The 24,539-nt window shown below is 40.6% G+C and overlaps 1 protein-coding gene across 1 annotated transcript in view; it reads left to right on the top strand.

The window, feature by feature from the left end:
- Window positions 1-24,539, top strand: part of myo16 (myosin XVI) — a 438,207-nt gene that overhangs the window by 365,013 nt on the left and 48,655 nt on the right. The window contains exons 27-30 of the mRNA XM_052025545.1: window positions 6,268-6,370; window positions 15,366-15,462; window positions 15,828-16,071; window positions 16,879-17,186. Coding sequence (XP_051881505.1) covers window positions 6,268-6,370; window positions 15,366-15,462; window positions 15,828-16,071; window positions 16,879-17,186 — 752 coding nt within the window. The remainder of the gene's footprint in view (window positions 1-6,267; window positions 6,371-15,365; window positions 15,463-15,827; window positions 16,072-16,878; window positions 17,187-24,539) is intronic.

Genomic DNA, 24,539 nt, shown 5'->3' on the forward strand with positions numbered 1-24,539 from the left:
GGTAGGGTGAAAGGTGAGGACCATGGGATCTCTATCTCTGTATTCTGGGGGGAAGGGGAGGATAATAGTGGACCTGCAGGAAACACAGGAAATACATATGAGGGCTCCATCAAGTGCAGCAGAGGGAAAGACATGTTTCCTGAAGAAAGAGAACATTTCAGAAGTCCTAGAGTGGAAACTTCATCTTGAGAACAGATGAGGTGGAGACAGAGAAACTGAGAATGTGATGACGTCCTTACAGGAGAAAGGGTGGGAGGAGTTGTAGTCGAGGTAGCTGTGAGAGTCCATACTTATAGTAGATATTGGTGGATAATTTGTCTCCCGAGATGGAGACAAAGAGATCCAGAAAAGGAAAAGAAGTGTCAAAAAAAATCCAGGTGAAAGAGCTGGTCATTGACTTCAGGAAGGGGGGCAGTGCACATACACCCATCTAAATCAACAGTGCTGAGGTCAAGGGGATTGAAAGCTTCAAGTTCCCAGGAGTCAACACCACCAATAGCCTGTCCTGGCCAAATCACATCGATGCCACAGCTGTGAAAGCTCACCAGCACCTCTACTTCCTCAGGAGGGGAAAAAATTTGGCATGTCCCATCGGGCAGAAGATACAAAAGTCTGAAAGCACGTACCACCAGCTCAAGGACAGCTTCTATCCTGCTGTTATAAGACTATTGAATGTTTCCCTAGTACGATAAAATGGACTCTTGACTTCTCAATCTACCTCGTTATGACCTCGTGCCTCATTGTCTACCTGTAATGCATTTTCTCTGTAGCTGTCACACTTTATTCTGCATTCTGTACTGTTTCACCTTGTACTACTTCAATGCACTGTGTAATGAATTGATCTGTATGAACAGTATGCAAGACAAGTTTTTCACTGTACCTCGGTACAAGTGACAATAATAAACCAATTCCAAGGGTTTTGAATTTGAAACATGAACTTTTTTTCACTTTCCATAGATGCTGCCTGATCTGCTGAGTGCTTCAAGCATTTTCTGTTTAGATGCAGAGTTAATGCTTCCCTTGGCTGGAATTTACATAATCAGGTCAAGCTCAGAATATAGAGTTAGACGTTCCAGAAGTGAGATGAGTGAAAAAATAATTCTTCACCGAGAGTTTGGTGAATCTTTGGAATTTACTGCTCATGAGGACTGTAATGGCTGAGTATATTCAATAGATTGAGGATTGACAGGTTTTTAAATATTAAGAAAATCAAGGAATATGGGGATGTCCAGGAAATTGGCAGAGAAGCAAAAAAAATCACCCATGGTAGAGTGGGCATGGGTGCCAAATGGTCACCTTCTGCTTCTATTTCTTATATTCTTATATTCTAAAAACATAATTTATGCTTCGTAGCTTGTAGGCCTTAAAATTCAAATCATTGTTGTCTTCATGAATGTGAAATGTTTTATATTCACCAAAGAAAATAAATACAATTTTCCAAGGTTACTTCAGAGGTAACAGATGTAAACCATTTTGTGGATAAACTCTGTCAAATGTTTCTCCAGTAATCAGCTGACCCAATGACTCAGGGATTCCTAATATTCAAAAGCCAGCACAGAAGGCACCTGCATCAGACAGAGCTCTGCTTCTTTCCAGACAGAACTGTTTTTAAGCTTTGAATTAAGTGAAATCAGAAAATGTTAATTGATTTCCGCTCGTTCAGTGAAGTGGAAAGTGAATGATAAAAGAACTCGGGTACCAAATGGAAAGAGAAAGTGAAATACTGGGAATGGGAGTGTGGTGGTGAGGGAGAAGAAACCTTGTTCTTAAACCCTTATATTCCTTTTCAAATAGGTGACATGAAAATAGACTTAGATCTCTCAGCACTCTAAAAGAACAAATTCTTCAGAGTGCTCTTTATTGTCATTATATTTGCACTATATTATATTTGCATTATTTTTTTTCTATGTTTCTATAGAGGGCTATGGGTAAGCCTAGTAATTCCTAGGGTAGGGACATGTTCGGCACAGCTTTGTGGGCCAAAGGGCCTGAATTGTGCTGTAGTTTTTCTATGTTTCTATGTTTCTAAAAGCAATCTGGTCCATCCTCCCCTCTTTGCAAACTTTACCAAAGAAGTAATGGCAGGTAACAAAGGGGCACACATTGCTTTGTATTCAAGCCTATTTTTCTGCTTAAGCTATAACTATGTAGTCTTAATTCTTCAACCAAATTTGGAAATTTGTATTCTAAATTTGTTATATAAAGGCCAAGAAAATACTTGAGTTATGGTTCAATCATGTTAAAACAGTCTTGTGTGTCACCATAATTCTATTAATGTAACACCCATAAAGATCGAGATCCTAATTGAGCAATTCACAATACGGCATTGTCATGTTTCCCTGTGTATCACCAGACTGTCTCAGCTTCACTGAGGCACTACGCATCGACCTATTAAAGGTTTTCACAGCAATAGACATTTAGCTTTATGGCTGCAATATTGGCACTTAGCTCTTAAAGGGACAAACCACAAATGCAAGCAGCAGTCTTCCAGCTGGTGGATGTGGCACTGATAAGAGTGGGAAAGGAATGAGGGAGTGCTCCCAGGTAGCCAAATGAATTTGGATGGGCCATGAAGAAACCATGGAGGGCCTCCAGGATTATGGCCTTGTCCAGTCCCTTCTCGCCTATATCTGAGACACCTCTTATGCCCTCCACCATTTTGATAACTTCCAATTCCTTGGTCCCAACACATCATCTTCACCATGGACATCCAGTCTCTATATATGTTCATCCACCATCAGGAAGCTCTTAGGGCTCCTTTCTGCAACAAAGACCCAGCCAGTTCCCCTCCACGAACACTCAACAACTTGTCTTGAAAGGCTATGGACCCAGTACTGGTAAATGGGATTAATATAGATGGATACTTGGATGGTCAGGATGGACATGGACAGGGCATATTTTGTAATATAACCTCCATGCTTTTATACTCTATGCCCCGCTTATGAAGCTCAGCATCCCACAATCCTTCTTCAGCACCTAATCTATCTTCCCTACCATCTTTAGGGATCTAAGGATATGTGTACAATGGTCCCTCTGTTCCTCAATACTTTCTAGGGTCTTATTAGATCTCCTGAAATGCATCACCTTAAATTCCACCTGCCATTGTTCTATCCAATTTACCAGCATATCAATATCATTCTGCAATCTAAAACTATCAACACCACCAATTTTCATGCCATGTGCAAACTTTCTAATCATATTTCCTACATTAATATCCCAATCATTAATGTATATGACAAATAATAAGGGTCATAGACTTCCAATCAGAAAAGCACCCAAGAGAAACAAAGCACTGCAGATGCTGGACTCTACATGAAAAATACTATGATGCTGGAGGAACTCAGCAGGCCAGGCAGCATCTGCAGAGAAAAGCAAGTGTTAATGTTTTGGGTCAGGACACTTCTTCAGGACTGAAGATAGGAAAGGGGAATATCCACCCTCCTATGTATTGTTGGCATGGACGAGTTGGGCCGATGGTATGATTGAGGTATATAAAATTATGAGGGATATAGATAGGATTGAGTATAAGAAACCTTTTCCCATACCAGAGGTAGATAAAACTAGAGGACATAGCTTTAGGGTAAGTGATAAGAGATCTAAAGGGAATCTGAGGGGGTCTTTCTTCACCCAGGTGGTTGTCAGTACCTGGAATGCACTGCCAGAGAAAGTTGCTGAAGCTGGGTTGCAAAAGAAGTGTCTAGATGAGGACTTAAATCACTTAGGCACAGAAGGCTATGGACCAAGTACTGGGAGATGGGACTAATACAGAAGGGTGCCCACTGGTTGGCATGGACAATTTGGGCTGAATGGCCTGCTTCCATGCTGTATGATTCCATGATTCTCCTCCAGTCATCTAGCACTTCATCTGAGATCAGTGTAGATTTAAAAATCTGTCATGGCCCAAGCAGTCTCCTCCTTTGCCTCCTGTAGTAGCCTTGGATACCACTCATCAGGTCCTGGGGATTTATCTGTCTTTATGTCTGCTGAGTCACCTTGTACATCCTCCTTTTTCATGTTAACCTGTTCTAGAAAATCCCAAAATCTACAGCTATAATGTCTTTCTTCTTCGTCAATGTGGATGAAAAGTACACATTTAAGACCACACACGTCCTCTGGCTGCATGCACAGATTGCCCCATTGGTCCCTATTGGGCACCAATCTTTCCCCAATTACTCTCTTGCTGTTACTATACTTATAAATGCCTTGCGATTTTCCTTAATCTTATCTACCAGTGATGTATTGTGGCCCATTTTTGCCCTCCTAATTTCTTGTTTTAAGTAACCCCTCCGCCCCCAACACCCACACACACACACACACACAGACACAGACACAGACACACACACACACACACACACACACACACACACACGTGTGTGCTATCTTGATATTGAAGTCAGTCTTCCCTTAATTCAGGAGCTTAATTTCCTGACCACCCCTATTCCTTCCCATCAGGACCTCGAAACTTACAGAGATATGGTCACTCCCCACAAAAGGTTCACCCACAGATACTTAACTACTTGCCCAGATTCATTCCCTAACAATTGATCCAGTACTGTCCCTTATCTAGCAGAACTACCTATATACTGTCTCTAAAACTTCTCTTGCAGTTACTTTAAACATTCTGCCCTTCATACTAAGATGATCCCAGTTAATATTAACATAGAAACATAGAAAATCTACAGCACAATTCAGGCCCTTCGGCCCACAAAGCTGTACCGAACATGTCCCTATCTTAAAAATTATTAGGCTTACCCATAGCCCTCTATTTTTCTCAGCTCCATGTACCTATCTAACAGTCTGTTAAAAGACCCTACCTCATCCACCTCCACCACCGTTGCCAGCAGCCCATTCCACGCACTCACTACTCAACTTACCCCTGACATCTCCTTTATACCTACTCCCCAGCACCTTAAACCTCTTATGGCAACCATTTCAGCCCTGGAAAAAAGCCTCTGACTATCCACATGATCAATGCCTCTCATCATCTTATATACCTCTATCAGGTCCCCCCTCAACCTCCGTCACTCCAAGGAGAAAAGGCCGAGTTCCCTCAACTTGCTTTCATAAGGCATGCTCCCCAATCTTGGCAGCATCCTTGTAAATCTCCTCCGCACCCTTTCTATGGCTTCCACATCCTTGCTGTAGTGAGGTGACCAGAACTGAGCACAGTACTCTAAGAGGGGTCTGACCAGGGTCCAATATAGCTGCAACATTACCTCTCAGCTCCTAAATTCAACTCCATGATTGATGAAGGACAATACGCCATATGCCTTCTTAACCACAGAGTCAACCTGTGCAGCTGCTTTGAACATCATATGGACTCAGACCCCAAGATCCCTCTGATCCTCCACACTGCCAAGAATCCTACCATTAATATCTCTGCCATCATATTTGACCTACCAAAATGAACCACTTCACACTTATCTGGGTTGAACTCCATCTGCTACTCCTCAGCCCAGTTTTGCATCTTATCCATGTCCCGCTGTAACTCTGACACCCCTTCATACGATCCACAACACCTCCAACCTTTGTGTCATCCGCAGACTTACTAACCCATCCCTCCACTTCCTCATCCAGGTCATTTATAAAAATCACAAAGAGTAAGGATCCCAAAACAGATCCCTGAGGTACACCACTGGTCACTGACCTCCATGCAGAATATGACCCGTCAACAACCACTCTTTGCCTTCTGTGGGCCAGCCAGTTCTGGATCCACATTGCAATGTCCCCTTGGATCCCATGCCTTCTTACTTTCTCTATGAGCGAGGGGAGTTAGGGAAGTTGAAATCCCTTACTCTCATAACCATATCGCTCTTGCTTGGTGATTTGCCTACTGGCTGTGAGAAAGCCTGTGGTATCATCCCAGCAAAGTGATCACCCCTTTCTATATTTCTTTGCATGTGACCTCATTTGAAGAGCCTTTGATAACATCCTCTCTCATTATTGCAGTGATGTTCTCCTCAATCAATATTGCCATATTCCTTCCTCTTACTTTCTTATCAATTCCTTCATCTTCCTGCTCACTGGAAATGTCCCTCAGTATCGATTATGAAGTGATAAAACTACAGTGGTTCTGATGTCCTATTCATAGCTCTAATTGCATGGATTTCATTTTCTTTGTTATTGCTATTCAATGAAAGACTGCATGTGCATCTTCTTATGTGAGACATTTCCAACAGGACATCTGAACAGCATTTTGCGATAATTTTATCCATAGGATTAGAGGACCATAATTATTTCTGATTTTGAATCCTTTTTTCTCTGTAGGTACAGGAATCTGGCTGAAATAAGAGTGGGAGATAGGAAGCAACTTTCTGTAGAGGAGAAGTGTCACCTCATCCTTCAACAGTGCGAACTACAAGGCTGGCAGGTCAGTGACTTTAAGAGTATGATCTTTGCTTGCTGGTGATGACTGTATTAAGACAGGTCAATGTACCAATGAAGCTGCATGACATAATGGCCCAGTAAATGGAAAAAGAAAAGCCGTTACCCTGAAAAATAATGAATCTTCTATTGATTCTATTTCTGATAAATTCGTACCTCAAAGGGCCTACTCCTAGATTGAGAGCTTCAAAATGGGTGCTGTCAAGAAGCAGTAGTCAGAAAATCATTGGCTGACAATCTCTGATTTTCTTTTTGTTTGCTTAACTTGTATGGGAGAATATTTACCAGTTTTAGAGTCCCAGAGTCACACAGTACAAAACAGACCCTTTGGCCCACCCAGTCTGCACTGACCATCAACCGCCCATTTACATTTATCCCACATTAATTCTACTTTTTAATTCTTGCCATATTCTCATCAACTCCCCGCAGATTCTACCAGTCACCTTCACTCTAAGACCAAATGTCAGCTCTCATATCTCCCTCTGAACCATGAATCCACTTCTGAACATTAGTTAATGTCTCTCAGACAGTCACAGACCCAATTTCCTCAGGAGATCTTCCCTCCATGGCTTCCAACCCTGTAGTCTCCACTCTCCCGATTTAGCATTGCCCACTTCTACTTTCTGCCAAAGATCCACAAACAGGACTGTCTGAGCACCCCACAGACTCCAACGGCTCCCACCTTTACATCCTCCCTTTTACAGCTTGTACATTCACTTTGTTGCTTTCTCTCCTTTACATAGCCCTAGCTTATCCCCTCGCCCTTTGTCCATTCCCTGTACTCTATCCATCCCTCTCCAGTCCCCTCTGCAACTTAAATCTAACTTATTTTCTCTCATTCCCAGTTCTGATTAAGGGTCTTTGATCTGAAATGTTTCTCTTTCTACATTTGCTGCCTGATCCCTGAGTCGTTCTAGCATTTTCTGTTTTATCTCGATCTTCATCTTACTTTGCATCATTATTTCATCTAACTTGTTAAAAATGCCTTGTAGTTCCATCTTGAAAATTAAATTGATTTAAATCTTTAAACATTCTTGTCTTTAACATTCATGGTTCAATTCAACAGCAAGTTTTTTATTCAGCAATTGAATTTCTTTTTTTGTAAGGTTCAATAAATTAGGATTTTGGGAGGAATCTGTTTACAATTTATACTAACTACATTTACATAAGAATTGAGCCATTTGCCATATTTGGTAAATTTCTTTTGTGTAATAGCAATTTCTCTGTAAAAGACAACTGATATAAACAAATATTTATCATGTAAGATTTGGTTACAATTTTGCCTTTTCTATTGACCTGACTACACTCCTTCAGGACTTGCTGAAAGCTGGAATGATAATCACTATAAAAACCTGTAACAATAAAGTCTCTTTATTTGTTAGCCCATGGACCTCCCCAGTTCCTCCAATGCCTATTCATTTTATTTCAATCTTTAGAAATGTTATCATTACTGAGATATTTAATAATTATATCTTGATATTTAAAAGCTATACCTTCAAATTCACCCATTCTTGAATTCCTTTCCTCTCCAAAGGCTCTAATCACTAATCTGATTTTTCAGCTTATTAATTTGATCAGCACTAACAATAGCATTTCAGAGTTGTGGACTTCTAATAAACCTCCCAGTCCCTCCACTTCAAGGGAGTTCCTGTATTAATCTTTTTTTTCAGGTGATTCAAGAGTTTGAAATCATCTCTGTCTCTCCATTAAAGTGGAACCAGTGGGCTGGGTCTACCATGGCTTTGCTACTACCAACTCTTCTGGTTTGGGTTAGAGAAGAAGGAGACTATTTACACAGTCAGAAAGATTGAGTCACCAAAAGTTAAGAAAGCAGACTGTGGATTTCATGAACCAAATGAGCCTACAAGCACAGAGGGCGATGAGAGCCATGGGAGTTAGATGTGAATTCAGGGCTATGGGAAGAGGAGCCGGGCAGAAAATTTCACTTGGATGAGGGGAAGAGCTAGAGGAAGGAAAGGGAAAGCAACAAAAATAAAAGATAAAAGCTCCCTGATTTTCCGATAATAGGGGATTATGCAATTGACAGCATTAGCGTCTTAATTCTTATTTTGCCAACTCTGAAGCAAGCTATACTTTTGAAAGAAATAGAACTCACAACTGATTAACGTGTGAAAGGAGTCTAGTGTGAGTTTGCATGTTCTCCCTGTGATCATCTGGCTCCTCTGGTTTCCTCCTACATCCCAAAGACTTTGGGCTTGGTAGGTTGTGTAGGTGAATGGGGGAGTTGATGGGAATGGAAAGAAAATAGGTTACTCTATGGGATTTCTCTATGAGCCAGCATCAGTTTGATGAATCAAAATTGTCTCCATAAGGAAATATGGCCTCTAACAAACTACATCCTGGTATCATGAAAATGGACTCAGGGACAGGCAACAGATGTTCTCCCGGGAAGTCTAACATAAGTGGTAGGGAAATTACTGGAAACATTTCTGTGAATATACATTTGGAAAGATGGGGATTAACCAAAGATAGTCAATATGGTTTTGTCTGGGGGAATTCCGGTCTGATCACGTTGATTGAATCTTTAAAGTGGTAATGCCCTGACAACATGGAGCAGTTGATATAGTCTACATGGACCAGTAGGGCTTTCTACAAGGTCCCACATGGGATACTGGTCCATGGGATCCAAGGCAAGTTGGATCCAATTATGGCTTGGTAATAAGAGGCAGAGGATTATGGTGGAGGTTGTTTTTTGTAATTGGAAGCCTGTGACTAGTGGGGTACTATAGGGATCAGTATTGGAACCCTTACTGTTTGCTGTATTCATTAATAATTTGGATATGACTATCAGAGGTACGAGTAGTACATTTACAAATGACACAAAATTGGTGATGTTGTTGATAGTGAGGAGCATAATTGTAGGCTACAGAATGACGTTGGTTGGTTGGTGAGGTGGGCAGAGCAATAGTGCATGAAATTTAATTCTGATAACTGCAGCTGATGCACTATGGTAAGACTAAAAAAAGAGTAGGACATACACAATAAATGCTAGGGCCTGAATGAGTATTGAGGAACGGAGGGATCTTTTTGTACAAGTCCAAGGCTCCCTGAAGAAGGTAGCACAGAAGTTAATGTAATGAGGAAAGAACATGGGATACCTGCCTTCATTGCAAGGGGCATAGAATACAAGACCAGCGAGTTTATAATTTAAAACATTGGTTTGATTGCAGCAAGAATACCAATTACAGTTCTAGTCACTGCACTATAGAAAGCAAGGGATCACATTGTAGAAGATGCAGAGGAGATTTGCCAGAACGTTGCCAAGGATGGAGCACTTTAGTTACAAGGAGAGACTGTGTTTGTTTTCCTTGGAGCAGAAGAGGTATGTGATAGAGGAAAACCAAATTATGAGAGGCATAGATGAGAGTAGATAAAAGGAGAGGTATCATAGCAGAGTCATCCATAATTAGAGCACATAAGTAAGAAGTTTAGGGTGGATCTAAGGAAAAACTTAGAATAAAGAACACACTGCCTGAGTGGTTGATGCAGGCAAGTATCCTCACAACATTTATGTACCTGAAAAACACTTGAATTATCAAGGCATAGAAAGCTATGGACCAAGTACCGCCAAATAGGATTAGTACAAGCGCGGTATTTGATGGTCAGCATGGATGTGGTGAACCAAAGGGCCTGTTTCTATGCTGATTGACTGAGTAGAAAGGTCAGTGATGCATGGTTATGTGGGGGATTGGAGGGGTGTGACATATTGCAAAACACTGATTTATTGCAATATGATTCTGATCCAATCAATATGCTCAAGGAAATTGTTTTATTACATAATTAATAACAAGAATAAACAGCTTACACTGGTCAAGTAAACACAGTCCCTAGTCACATCTGCTATTCCTAGCAACAGTAAGTGTATTAGTCTTAAATAGTCACTGACATGATTCAGCTGAGAGAATATTTTGAGGCAAAGTCTGCTTAGTCAATCCAGGAAACAAACAGATTTCAAGAGGAAACAACAAAGTATTTTTACATCCCTCCTGTGGTTCCACCGCCTTGACAACAGCAAATTACACACATCTTCTCAACTTTCAGACCTTGGCTTCCAACTACAGTCCAAAAAATGTTCTATCAATCACAAAATCTCATTCTTTTAAACACATGATCAAGTTCCTGTCACATGACAAGAAATTGATCATGTCACGTCACATGTCACGGGACAGATAGGAGATTCTGTGGGAGAGATCAAGAATCCCGGATGGTCTGTTGCCTCCCTGGTGCCAGGGTCCGTGATATCTCAGATCGAGTTCTTGATATTCTCAGGAGGGAGGGTGAGCAGCCAGATGTCGTGGTCCATGTTGGGACCAATGATGTGGATAGCAAGAAGGAGGAGGTCCTGCAAAGAGAGTTTAGGGAATTAGGTGCAAAGTTAAAGGACAGGACCTCCAAGGTTGCAATCTCAGGATTGCTACCAGTGCCACGTGCTAGTGAGGCTAGAAATAGGAGGAACATGCAACTAAATACGTGGCTAAGGAGTTGGTGCAGGAGGGAGGGCTTCAGGTTTCTGGATAATTAGGCTTTGTTCCAGGGAAGGTGGGATCTGTTCCAAAGGGACGCTTTACACCTGAACTGGAAGGGAACTAATATACTTGCGGGTAGGTTTGCTAGTGCTGCTCCGGTGGGTTTAAACTAGATTTTCAGGGGGAGGGGAACCAGAGCGTTAGAGAAGAAAGTGAGGAGGAAAATGATCATGCGAGGTCTGCAGGTATGGACAGAAATCAAAGGTTCGTACATGATAGTAATGTTCTCAGGTGCATCTATTTCAATGCAAGGAGTATTGTAGGTAAGGCGGATGAGTTTAGGGCGTGGATTGGCACATGGGATTACTATGTTATTGCTATTAGTGAGACATGGTTGAAGGAGGCGCAGAACTGGCAGCCATGATAGAGGGGGAGGGATGAAAGGGGGAGAAGTGACATTACTGGTTAGGGAACAGATCACGGCTGTGCGTAGACAGGACAACCCAGAGGGGTCATCTACAGAGGCCATATGGGTGGAGCTGAGGAACAGGAAAGGTGTGGCCACACTAATAGGGCTGTATTATAGACCGCCCAATAGTCAGAGAGAATTGAAGGAACAAATCTGTAGGGAGATAGCAGACCGATGTAAGAAACAGAAAGTTGTAACAGTAGTGGATTTTAACTTTCCACATATTGACTGGGACTCCCACACTGTGAAAGGGTTGGATGGCTTGGAATTAGTCAAATGTGTTCATGAAAGTTTTCTAAATCAATATATAGAGGTACCAACGAGAGAGAATGCAATACTTGATCTCCTATTAGGGAACCAGGCAGGTCAGATGACAGAAGTATGTGTAGGTGAGCATTTTGGGTCCAGTGACCATAATGCAATTAGTTTCAAGATAATTATGGATAAGGATAGGTCTGGTCCTCGAGTGGAGGTTCTAAATTGGAGAAAGGCCAATTTTGTGGAAATGAGAAAGGATCTAGGTAGGGTGGATTGAGATAAGTTATTTTCTGGCAAGGATGTGCTCAGTAAATGGAAAGCCTTCAAAGACAAAATTTTGAGAGTGCAGAGTTTGTATGTTCCTGTCAGGATTAAAGGCAAAGGTAACAAGCATAGGGAACTTTGGTTTTCAAGGGATATTGGTGAGCTGGTTAACAAAAAGAGAGAGGTGTATAGCAGGTATAGGCAACTAGGAACGGATGAGGTACTTGAAGAGTATAGGAAATGTAAGAAAATACTAAAAAAAGAAATCAGGAAGGCAAAAAGAAGACATGAGGCTGCTTTGGGTTTCTACAGGTATATTAAGAACAAAAGGATAGTAAGAGACAGAATTGGTCCCCTAGAAGATCAGAGTGGTCGTATATATGTGGAGCCTCAGGAGCTGGGGGAGGTCTTAAACAGTTTTTTTGCATCAGTATTTACTCAGGAAACTGGCATCGTGGATATGGAAGGAAGGGAAACAAGCACTAGTGTCATGGAACATATAGAGATTAAAAAGGAGGTACTTGATGCTTTACAGCGAATAAAGGTATAGAAATCGCCAGGGCCTGACAAGATATTTCCTTGGACCTTGAGAGAGACTAGTGTAGAAATTGAAGGGGCCCTGGCAGATATATTTAAAATGTCCTTAGCCACGGGTGTGGTGCCAGAGGACTGGAGGATAGCTCATGTTGTTCCACTGTTTAAGAAAGGCTTGAAGAGTAAACCAGGCCAGTGAGCCTGACATCAGTAGTGAGTAAATTATTGGAAGGTGTTCTGAGAGATAGGACATATAAGTATTTGGACAGCCAAGGGTTGATTAAGGATAGTCAGCATGGTTTTGTACGTGGTAGATCGTGTTTAACGAATCTTGTGGAGTTTTTTTGAGGAGGTCACTAAGAAAGTAGATGAAGGTAAGGCTGTGGATGTTGTCTACATGGACTTTAGTAAGGCCTTTGACAAGGTCCCACATGGGAGATTAGTTCAGAAGGTTCAGTCAATGGTAAGGTTGTAAACTGGATTCGAAATTGGCTGAGTGGGCGAAGACAGAGAGTGGTTGTGGATGGTTGTTTCTCAGATTGGAGGCCTGTGACTAGTGGTGTGCCTCAGGGATCAGTGTTGGGGCCATTGTTGTTTGTTGTATATATCAATGATCTAGAAGATAGTGTGGTAAATTGGATTAGTAAGTTTGCGGATGACACTAAGATTGGAGGTGTAGTGGACAGCGAGGAAGGCTTTCAAAGCTTGCAGAGGGATCTGGACCAAATGGAAAAATGGTCCAGAAAAAGGCAGATGGAATTTAATGCAGACAAGTGTGAGGTGTTGCATTATGGAAGGACAAATCAAGGTAGGACATACACAGTAAATGGCAGGGCACTGAGGAGTGCGGAGGAACAAAGGGATCTGGGAGTTCAGATACATAATTGCCCGAAAGTAGAGTCACAGGTAGACAGGGTTGTAAAAAAGGCTTTTGGCATCCTGGCATTTATAAATCAAAGTATTGAGTATAGGAGTTGGAATGTTTTGGTGAGGTTGTATAAGTCATTGGTGAGACCAAATTTAGAATATTGTGTGCAGTTCTAGTCGCCGACCTACAGGAAGGATGTCAGTAAGATTGAAAGAGTGCAGAGGAGATTTACAAGAATGTTGCCGGGTCTTCAGGAGTTGAGTTACAGGGAAAGATTGAGCATGTTAGGACTTTATTCCCTGGAGCGGAGAAGAATGAGGGGAGATATGATAGAGGTTTACAAGATGATGAGGGGCATAGACAGAGTTAATGCAAGTAGGCTCTTTCCACCTAGATTAGGAGAGATAAGTACGAGAGGGCATGGCTTTAGGGTGAAAGGGGAAAGGTTTGGGGGAACATTAGAGGGAACTTCTTCACTCAAAGAGTGATGGGAGTGTGGAATGGGCTGCCATCTGATGTGGTAAATGTGGGCTCGCTCTTAACTTTTAAGAGTAAATTGGATAGATATATGGACGAGAGAGGTCTGGAGGGGTATGGGCTGGGGGCAGGTAAATGGGACTAGCAGAATAATGTTTCGGCACAGACTAGAAGGGTCGAATGTTTTCTATGCTGTAGTTTTCTATGGTTCTAAGTCCATCTGTCATATGACAAATCTCCATAGCAAACAAGATTTAATTAAGCTATTTAACTCATTAACCATTGCCACACCAATGTTTTTTTTGTTATTTACACATATCACAATGTTAATAAACTAAGCAGAATGTATAATATTACTATTCTAAGCTGATTATCAAGGTCTTGCTATCTTCTGTATCATACTACATGGGAATGTCTGGGTGATGCATCTCAAATACATGAATGAAGCTGGGATCCTCTGTTTTAATCTGTTCTACAGGTTTAATATGTTCTCTGGGTTTAACGTGATCCGCCAGGTTTCCCAAGCCTTGGAAACCTGGGACAAAAGGGAGGAAAGGATAGCTCTGGGAGGAAGCTAAGGGTTTTTGCAGCGCTGATGGTCAGGAGAGACAGGCCCTAAACTCCCCCACCTCTTCCTTCTAAAAACACAAAATTCCACAACTCACAAGTTACATACCGGTAGGGAAGGGAGGAGAATGGAAGAAAAGGGCTAGACCTGGATTTCAGCAAACAGCAAAGGCTTTCATGGGAAAGGATTGTGGTGAAGATGGGATGAGGATGTGGTGAGGATGGAGTGATGAGGTGCTGCTTATTTGGCACAAAAACCTATTGTGCCTCTTGGTGTGGAGGTATGAGCAGGTCATAGCCAAGCCATGCAGCCAATAATCTCAAACCAAACCAATAATCTCAGGTTTCTATTTCTGTACATGCTCCCTCATTCAGTGATCAAAAATCTCTTTGGTCCATGTCACAATCCAGGTTTCATCAGATCGCAGGATGTTCACAAAGAATCACAGGGCCCCATATTTGGCTGAAATCACTAGTGACCCTGCTTCAGTGGACTGATGATTAAAACAGATGCCGACTCCAGGACTTCTGTGTGTACCTCAGAGTTGATGACCTGGGTGGAAGTGCAAGGAGGTGGAAGAAGCAGGAGCTGGGGACAGTATACATAGGATGGGGGGTGGGTGCGGTGGGGAGGGGAACAGGATGATGAGAGCTCTGGAAGTTCTGATCCCTGTTTCCTGGGGATTGGCCACTGCAATAAAAAATATCCAATACTAAAGAAGTTCAGTATCCAACTTCAGGGTTAGTTACAGTACAGTCTAAAGGGGATGGGAGAGTCTTATCCCTGAACTTGAGTATTATTTTGAGTTCCTTAATGTTTTTAGGACATCATTTTTATTTAATTTTGAATAAAAATGTTAGCTTAGTTCATTAGATTGCTGACAGGTTAAACTGAGAATATAAATGTTCAAAGTCAAATTCAACACACAGGGAATGACGTACATGGTTTATAGAGAGAACCAAAATAAACCATGCCTATTATCCCAATGGAAACTATTTTGGATTACTATTTTACAGTCAGGAGTTTCCAGTTATTCAAATCATAATGTTTTTTCAGATAAGCCAGGGTGAAGTGCTTATGAAGTACTGGCAAGCAGATCACCTCAATGACCAATGTCTTCAATTACAGAAGAAAATTCTCATCTGTCAAAAAGGTAACAAAAACATTACCAAGATGTTCAGTTTATTTCCTTTCATATTCTCAGTCAATGCTGTGATAAAACTTTCACAGTTAAATAAATGGTACTTTGGTTGTAAGTTTTTGTTCATATTTGTGAATTTGTAATTCAATTTTTTAATTGTAACAGCACAGAAATATAAAAACAAATCAAACCCAAATGAACTAAATAAAAAGAGCTGAAATATAATGTGCTGTTGCATTTCTCATGGCTATTAATTGACTGTAGTTTTTGATATTAATCCACCAGATAGTCAGTAGCATTGTGCTTTCCTCTGCATTATTGACTAGTACATTTTATTGTGTGAACTGCGGATGCATAATTCTTTTCCCTAACGGTAGTTGTCAGAGAATTTCTAGCCCGCCAGCGATTGCTGCAGAGGATGAGCATCAAACAAGAGGTCAATTCCATTGAAAGATTTTTGCAGTTTGTGGAAGATATGGGACTGAAAGCGTATGATTCCTTGGTCATTCAAAATGCGACTGACATTGCACGGGAAAATGACAGGATTAGGAATGAACTTAACGCAGTTTACATGAGGGAAAAGTTAGAGGCACGACACAAAGATGAGCCAGCCACAAAACGGTAAGCATGTGTATCTGTTATCATGTCCAATGTGAAGAATGATGGCTGATTTTGCAGAAAGCCAGGAAGTTTTGACCTTATATATGTTTGAAAGGACTTTAAAGAGCCAAACAATTAGCTGCACAAGTTACAAATAAGAGGGTGAATGTATTTCAAGAGACAAAAGAAATAAATTAAATATTGCAGTAAAATAGAGTGAAACCAGTGTACTAAAAGTTTCTGAGCTAGTGGTTTGATTCATGAAATGCAAGAAAATATCATTTGAAGGTTTGCAGTTCTGGCTCTTGAGCCCATGCACACTGATTCAATAAACTAATTCTTTTAATTATATGCAGGTGCTTCAAAAGGCTGGTTGCCATTAAGTAATGGTTTGCTCCAGTGAACGAGTTAACCGTTTTGTGTCATCCCACTAGGTTGCTTCGGTCTGCAGCTACCGAAGTAATGGCGAGACTGCTCACTGTCATCTATTTTCCTACTTGTAAGCAGCATTGGGGGAACCTCAGTTCCCATTGCAGCACAAGACAATTAATCATTCAAAACAGTATAGGATTTTTGAATCAGTTTTTTTAAGTCTTACATATGATGATAGATGTAAGATAGTTAAAAGTGTTTTAATTTGCATAGTGCAGAAATGAACAGCAGCAGACAGCCAGTTTTTCTGTGGATTTGTGTTTGACAGGAGCAGTGTATCCACCCTCACCTCACAGTGGGGGTGTTGGTTGCCTGCTTTTGTGTAAAGCTGGCATTATATTTGCATGAACAGGTTCATTGTTCTAATTCAGCATCTGGACATCATTTTAATTTCAGATCCGGCAACGGGAGTGGAAAGGTCATTGAAGACAGTCTTTTGGGCTGCCGATCACTGAAGCATTTTCACTCGAGCTCGGTGCCTGTACCTACTTTTGTCGATGGGTTGGCACATTCTGTGATTGGATCGTCCATCAGATCACCCTCCCTTCACTCAGTATTCACTATGGATGATAGCAATGGCCTGCAGTCACCACGGAAACAACCTCCTCCTAAACCAAAGAGGGACCCTAATACGCGACTGAGTGCTTCATATGAGGCTGTGACTGCATGCTTATCGCCGGCTTCTAAAGAAGCAGCAAATGAAGGTTTGAAGAATGATTGTTCACATTGAGAAATAGTGTAAAATTAGACTAAATTGGACAAATCTTCTTCGTGATTAACCTGCCCATTTTTGTGTCATTTAGTGGTGTCATGGGTGATTTAACTGCCAGGCTATTATATATATACTGTCTCAATATATTGCCTTTTTTCCAGTACTTTGCATGATTTTTATTGAAAACAACAATTCCTAGTAATCAGCTACAAATAAAATGATAATGCTGAAATGGTGGTGTCACAAAGCATAGCAATGTTTTGGGAACATAGCAGTATTTTAAAAGGTGTAAACAGCATTCAGACATGGAGTCAAATATCTTAAAAAGCAGAGAAAGGGCCATTCAGCCCATTGTGTGGGTGCCAGCTCTTTGTGAGAGATATTCAATTTGTCACACTCTCCTACGTGTTTTTGAAAGACCAACAAATTTCTTCTTTTCAAATGCATCTATTCATTACTAAGTCCAAAACCATTCAATCAACATAGATGGAAATCTAGTAATAGGAAATAAATCGTATTTTGCTGTAGCTGTTCCTGATGTTATCAGAATCCTGTTAAAGTCACTCCTGGATATCCACCATTTACTCCCTAAAGTAAGTTTGCCGATGCAAGGGGTGTAAAAGGAAGCTTCATTAAACAAAACTGTTCGCCAACAGTGATACAGTTTAGACTTCAACTTATGCTCTGGTTGTGTAAAGCTTCTTCCTTCGGACATATGATCGGAAAACTAGCCATTTTCTATTACAATATAAAAGAATTAAATTTACAAAACCATATGTGCTGAATAAAAATACTTCATATATGTCTTTTAATCAATCTCAATTGTATGTAGAAATTAATTTAACTGGGAAATTCTAATTTTATATTATTAAGAAATTCTGTCTAATATACTCTTGACAATAATTAGTTGAATTTATATGACATCCAACGACTGGATTTAAGTGACTAGCTTAATCCACTAGGTTCTGTACCTCTGCCCTAAGTTTCTTGATTACCACATAAGACACAAAAAAAAGCCTTGCATTTGCACAACACCTTTCATGACCTAAGGCATCTCTTACTGCATTGCCTCCAAAGAACTGTTTTGTTTAGTTACTCTTGTAATGGAGGAAACATGACAGCCCAATTTATACACTGCAAGATGCGACAATTACCAAACTGATCAAACCAGATAATCTGTTTTAGCAAAATTGATTGGGTAAATCATTGCCTCATAGTGAGAACTCCACTGATCCTCTTTGAAATAGTACCATATGACCTTTTACTTACCATATGACCTAAACCAAGATGGGGTTTAAGAAAGTAGGGTAGCTAAGAAAGCTTAAAGCTTATGGGGTGTTAGCTTTCATAAGTCGTGGGATCGAGTTTAAGAGCCGCGAGGTAATGATGCAGCTCTACAAAACTCTGGTTAGACCACTCTTGGAGTACTGTGTCCAGTTCTGGTCGCCTCATTATAGGAAGGATGTGGAAGCGTTGGAAAGGGTGCAGAGGAGATTTACCAGGATGCTGCCTGGATTAGAGAGTATGGATTATGAGGAGAGACTAAAGGAGCTAGGGCTTTACTCATTGGAGAGAAGGAGGATGATGTGAGACATAATAGAGGTATACAAGATATTGTGGAATAGATAGAGTGGACAGGCAGCGCCTCTTTCCCAGGGCACCAATGCTCAATACAAGAGGGCATGGCTTTAAGGTAATGGGTGTGAAGTTCAAGGGAGATATCAGAGGGAGGTTTTTCACCCAGAGAGTGGTTGGTTCATGAAATGCGCTGTCTGGGGTGGTGGTGGAACCTGATACATTGGACAAGTTCAAGAGATTGTTAGATAAGCATATGGAGGAATTTAAAATAGGGGCATATGTGGGAGGAAGGGGTTTGTTAGCCTTAGGTGTGGTTTAAAGGTTGGCACAACATGGTGGGTCAAAGGGCCTGTATGGTTCTATGGAGATGGTTTCTTCTTTTTCTTGATTATACTTCTGATGTGGAGTACTGCCTCTGTATTACATTGGTGTGTCAGGCAAGGTTTTATGCTCAGAGCTCTAGGGTGAGATCCTTCAGAGTGAGGGACAAGATTGCTGACAATGAACCACGGTGGTCACTAAGTAGGTAAAACATAAAGACATGTAAAGACAAGGCACAATTACTAAGATGTCTCATACTGCACCTGAAGGATCTGCAGTTTCAATTCAAATATTTTTCCAACATTTCTGTCATTTTCACAATCTCTAGTTCCATTGGTAGCTGCCAGCCCCTCATTAACCCTTAGTAATGGTATTATTTCATCTTCCTTAATAATTCTGAATTCCACGGAAGTGCATTTACTCATGTTTACTTGAATAGCCCCACTGCTTTGCTAAAATCCTCTGAATTAGATAAACGTGTTCCTTGCTTCATTAATTTCTTTAGCATTCTTGGCAACCCTTCTGATTTTATCTCACTGTTGACCTTCAGTATTCTATCAATCAAATGAAAGTTAGTCAATCTTAACTTTCCCTGAGCAGAAATTATAAATTTCCAAGGGTGTTATAGTTTAAATAAGGATTTCAAATAAAATAGGGATGTTGAGGCCAATTTTCCTCTTTTGAACCTGGAAGGGTGACATATGATGGCATGGGAGTGGTCATAAAAATATCAGATCTCAGTTGATATTATGTATGTGTTCAACCTGGATGATAGTTTAAGGTGAAGTATGAGAGAGAAAAGTCTGATCCTGACTTTTTTCCCTTCAAAACGTTATAATGTGTAGAGATTTGTTTCTCAGGCTTGTAATGCCAAAATCTGTATTCCAGTATTCCTTGTCAGAAACTCAAGCTTTACACGTGTAACTTCATTGTCAGAAATACCACCGAAATTTGTGGCTGAGTACTTGACATACACTGCTGTGGATGATCACAGGACCAGGGGCAGTTATGGTTAATATGACAAAAACAATCCCTCCTCTCATCTTCATTCTCCACTTTTCTCCCAGTGCCCATTTTATTTTAGCTATCCTGGAAAAAGTCTGGTTCAGCCTATTTGAACAACTCATTTATCTAATAGCTCACCTACAGGTGGATTGTCTGCAGACATTGCAGAATTCAGCAGAAATCTCAGGAAAAAGGTACAAATGGCAAAAGGTGTTTTTTTTCCCTCTGGTCCTACAACTGACATTATAATGAGATATCAGAAGGACCCAATGGAAATTTCTAACCAAAATTTTCCAGATGGTTTTCTTACTTGCAGTCAACTCTAACATTGCATCCTTTGATGGATTTTCAACCCACCTTCCTCTGTCCACAAGGAAATTTATTTTAAAAATCTGGCTATTGTTCTGTGAAGACAGTAACAGGGTGTGTTTTAAATGCCCATTATCAATTAATCATTTATATTAAGACATACATTTTCTGAATTAAGTGTGATCTTTAACTAAAGATTCAGGTGAAATTAATTAAATAAACTGAGGTACGGGGAGGGAGTTAGAAATTAGTGAGTTAATTAAGCAGTTGAGCTTCTAGAATCAGAAGCGGTTTGCATAGAATGAGAGGAATGACGGTTGGTTAATCAGTAAATAGAGGTAAAATCTGAGCAGAGGGGCATCAGGATAAATGGATTCAGTGAGACTGGACAGAAAGTGGCCAAACTCATGAAAAAACAATTGATTTCAGCAGAATTAATTAAATATAAAGGAAAGAATTGATGAATTTAGTTGCCTCACACAAAATTGTTAGAAACTGCAGTAAAATAAATAATTGCAGAGCGACATGTAAATAGCTTGGATAGAAGATTGTCAAAAATAATTAAATAGGAGGTGAGCTTGAGAATTAAAATTAGCCTTATACATCAGCAGTGAATGGTTGGGTGGGCTTGTTTAACAAGCCCCAAACATCCTTGCAGATTGTCTAAATAAATTAAAAGCCCTGATGCTCTTATCAGAAAAAAATAACTCACCTCTATGAAAATATAATGACTAATGTGTCACCAAAATTCACGAAGAAACATGTCTTAATTATTCAAAGTGACCATTCACAACTTCAGTGACATACGTGGTGTATAGGTCTGTTGTACAAGAATGAAATAACCTAAATCTAATTTTTTCCCCCATCCTATGCTTATCAACCTTCTATAAAGTTTCAGCATTTTCTGTTTTATGTCAAAATGTGCACCATTTTTCATTTTCAATTCCATTTTATCTGCATCAATACCAGATGTAAAAGAAATGAAAAACAGAGATATGGATGTGAATATGAAATTAAATTTGCTATTTTTCTGGAGGGGCATGCAAGTGTCCTTTACATAATAGGGTAAACACATGCACGTGGATCATCAACTTAAAGTTATACCCAACTTTGTGGATGATTATTTAGTGGTAAGTGGAAGGGTTGTTCCCTTCCTCTTCCCACTTCTCCAACCATGCTCCTGTTAGAAGGAAAAATATGGGATTCAGAACTACAGAATAGAATTGGGAGTTCAGAAGCATGCCAAGGTGCCATCTAGTGCCCAGAGATTGAATTGCAATAGACTGTTGTCAAAGCAAAACTGGGTGGGAATTCGGCTTATGTTAATGAGGGAACAGAAGCAAAAATAAATGGAGTTTCTAGCCAAGATTTAGGGAGAGTAAAATTAATTAAAAAATAGTCAAACTGACAGATATCTTTGAAAGAATTTAGTTAAACATCACTTTTATAAATTCCACAATTTAATAAAATTTACTCAACTCACAATACTTCCACATCATCAGTCCTATAAATACAGGAAGATCAGGGTCCAAATCTAAAATCTTGGGTGGGATATAACAATTCTAAACAGATAATGGTACTTCTGTTTTTCAAAGGCCTAGTTAAATTGTAATTAATTTGATCAAACATTGTGACAATTTAAGTAAATGTATTATTTCCAACTGTGATTTTTCATCAGGTTATCTGAATTTTCTTACATTAGTAAATCTAGTTTAATAAACCTCCAGAAAATTCCAATGAAAATCAAGAAAGGATGTCAGTATTTGGTGAGGGGTGTCAAAGACAATGGTGGGGATGGCTGGAATCTTTTGCCTTCACAGCCGAACTCAAATTATGCATCAAACCAAAAGGGAAGCCCACCTACACATTTTTTATTCCATTTTCTATCCAAATCCAAAGGTCATTATGGTGTTATTCTAAGTACTTAAGAGTTGTAGAATTAGACAGCACAGAAACAGGCCCTTTGGCTCAAGCAATCCAGGTCAATGACAATCCCATTTACCAGTATGAAACATGCTGACTTTCTTTTTGGGCAGTACCTTGGTGTTGAGGCTGAATTGCTTTCACTCCTGTTCCACGGATTCTGAAGTGATTAATAGGTCCAATGTTGAACAAAGTGTCAGGATAATGACACACAATTGCTTGATATTAATTTATGCTGAGATTGGGTCTTCCTGGACCCATTGGTTAAGGCTGCAACTTGCATGCCATGATGTAGCAGACGTAAGATGGAGGCAAATTTCTGCAGACAGCCAAGTTTAAGAATGATCCTCCACAATCCCTCGAATGACAGAGTCAAAGGCATTTTGTGTAATTACCAGAGTTGGAAGTTCCATTCTTAGCAGTGTGGAAGAACAGAGGGATCTTGTGGTTCAAGTCCATAGATCCCTCAATGTTGCCGCACAAGTTGATAGGGTGGTTAAGAAGACATATGGTTTGCTGGCGTTCATTAGTCAGGGGATTGAGTTCAAGAGCCACAAAGTAATGTTGCAGCTCTATAAAACTCTGGTTAGACCACACTTAGAGTACTGTGTTCATTTCTGGTCACCTCATTATAGGAAGAATACAGAAGCTTTAGAGAGGGTGCAAAGGAGATTTATCAGGATGCTGCATGGATTAGAGAACATGTCTTACGAGGAAAGGTTGAGCGAGCTGGGACTTTTCTCTTTGGACCAATGCAGGATGAGAGGCGACTTAATAGAGGTGTGTGAGATTATGAGGGGCGTAGATAGAGTGGACAGCCAAAACCTTTTCCCAGGGTGGTAATGGCCAATACCAGAGGACATCAGTTTAAGGTCAGACGAGGAAAGTTTAGGGAAGATGTCAGAGGTAGTGTTTTTGCACAGAGAGTAGTGGGTACCTGGACCGCACTGCCGGGAGTGGTGGTAGACGTTGATACAATAGGGACATATAAGGGACTCTAAGATAGGCACATGGATGTAAGAAGAATGGAGGGTTATGAGCTGTGTAGGAGGGAAGGGTTAAATTGAACATAGAACATAGAACACTACAGCACAGTACAGGCCCTTTGGTCCACAATGTTGTGCTGACATTTTATCCTGCTCTAAGATCTATCTAACCCTTCCCTCCCACATAGCCCCCCATTTCTCCATCATTCATGTGTCGATATAAGAGTCTCTTAAATGTTCCTAATGTATCTGCCCCCACAACCTCTGCCGGCAGTGCGTTCCACGCACCCACCACTCTCTGTGTAAAAAACTTACCCCTGACATCCCCCTTATACCTTCCTCCAATCACCTTAAAATTATGTCCCCTCGTGTCAGTCATTGTCACTCTGGGAAAAAGTCCCTGACTGTCCACTCGATCTATGCCTCTTATCATCTTGTATACCTCCATCAAGTCACCTCTCATCCTCCTTGAAATTGATCAGGAAGTCATTTTTTATATGTTGGCATAATGTTGTGGGTTGAAGGGCCCATACCTTGCTGTACTGTTCTATGTTCTATGTTCCTTTCTTGAAGATGGCCACATTTAAGGTGTCTCTTAGTTCCCCTGGCATAACCTCCTTCATCCAGACATGGGAACTGTGTTCCTCCCCGACAGGGTTTAGAACTTCAGCAGGGATTTCATCTGTTTGCATTGCCTTGTCTTTTTTGGTTGGTAGATGGCTTTTCCAATTTCATTTTAGTTTGGGTTGACAACGACTTTGGGAATCGATTCAAGGATGCTTCTCATAGAGTCATAGAATCAATCAGCATGAAAACAGGCCACTTGGCCCACCATTTTTCTGCTAACAAGTGGGGATCCATCTGTATTAATCCGATCATCTAGGACTTGGCCTATAGACTTCAGTGCCTAGGTGATCCAAATGCTTGTCTGGACACCTCTTAAATGCTTTTAGCGACTCTGCTTCTACCAGTCTCTGGATGGAAAAGGTCCCCCTTAGGTCCCCCTCACCTTCTCTCTTGGTTGGGTAGTTCTTTGAGATGCTTCATTTTGTGGGTATTTCTTGCCTCTCTGTTCTTGATAAGTTCTCTTCTCTCCTTGTGGTGGTCCAAGGCAGTCTTGACACCATTGAATAATCCACATATAATAGGATTATAAGTGAGTTTCAGCAATGGGTAAAGGCATGCATACTTAAGGTGAGCTTTGGGTCTGAGAAAAAAATGAA

Source organism: Pristis pectinata, chromosome 11, assembly GCF_009764475.1.
Source record: "Pristis pectinata isolate sPriPec2 chromosome 11, sPriPec2.1.pri, whole genome shotgun sequence".
Taxonomy (NCBI): Eukaryota; Metazoa; Chordata; class Chondrichthyes; order Rhinopristiformes; family Pristidae; genus Pristis; species Pristis pectinata.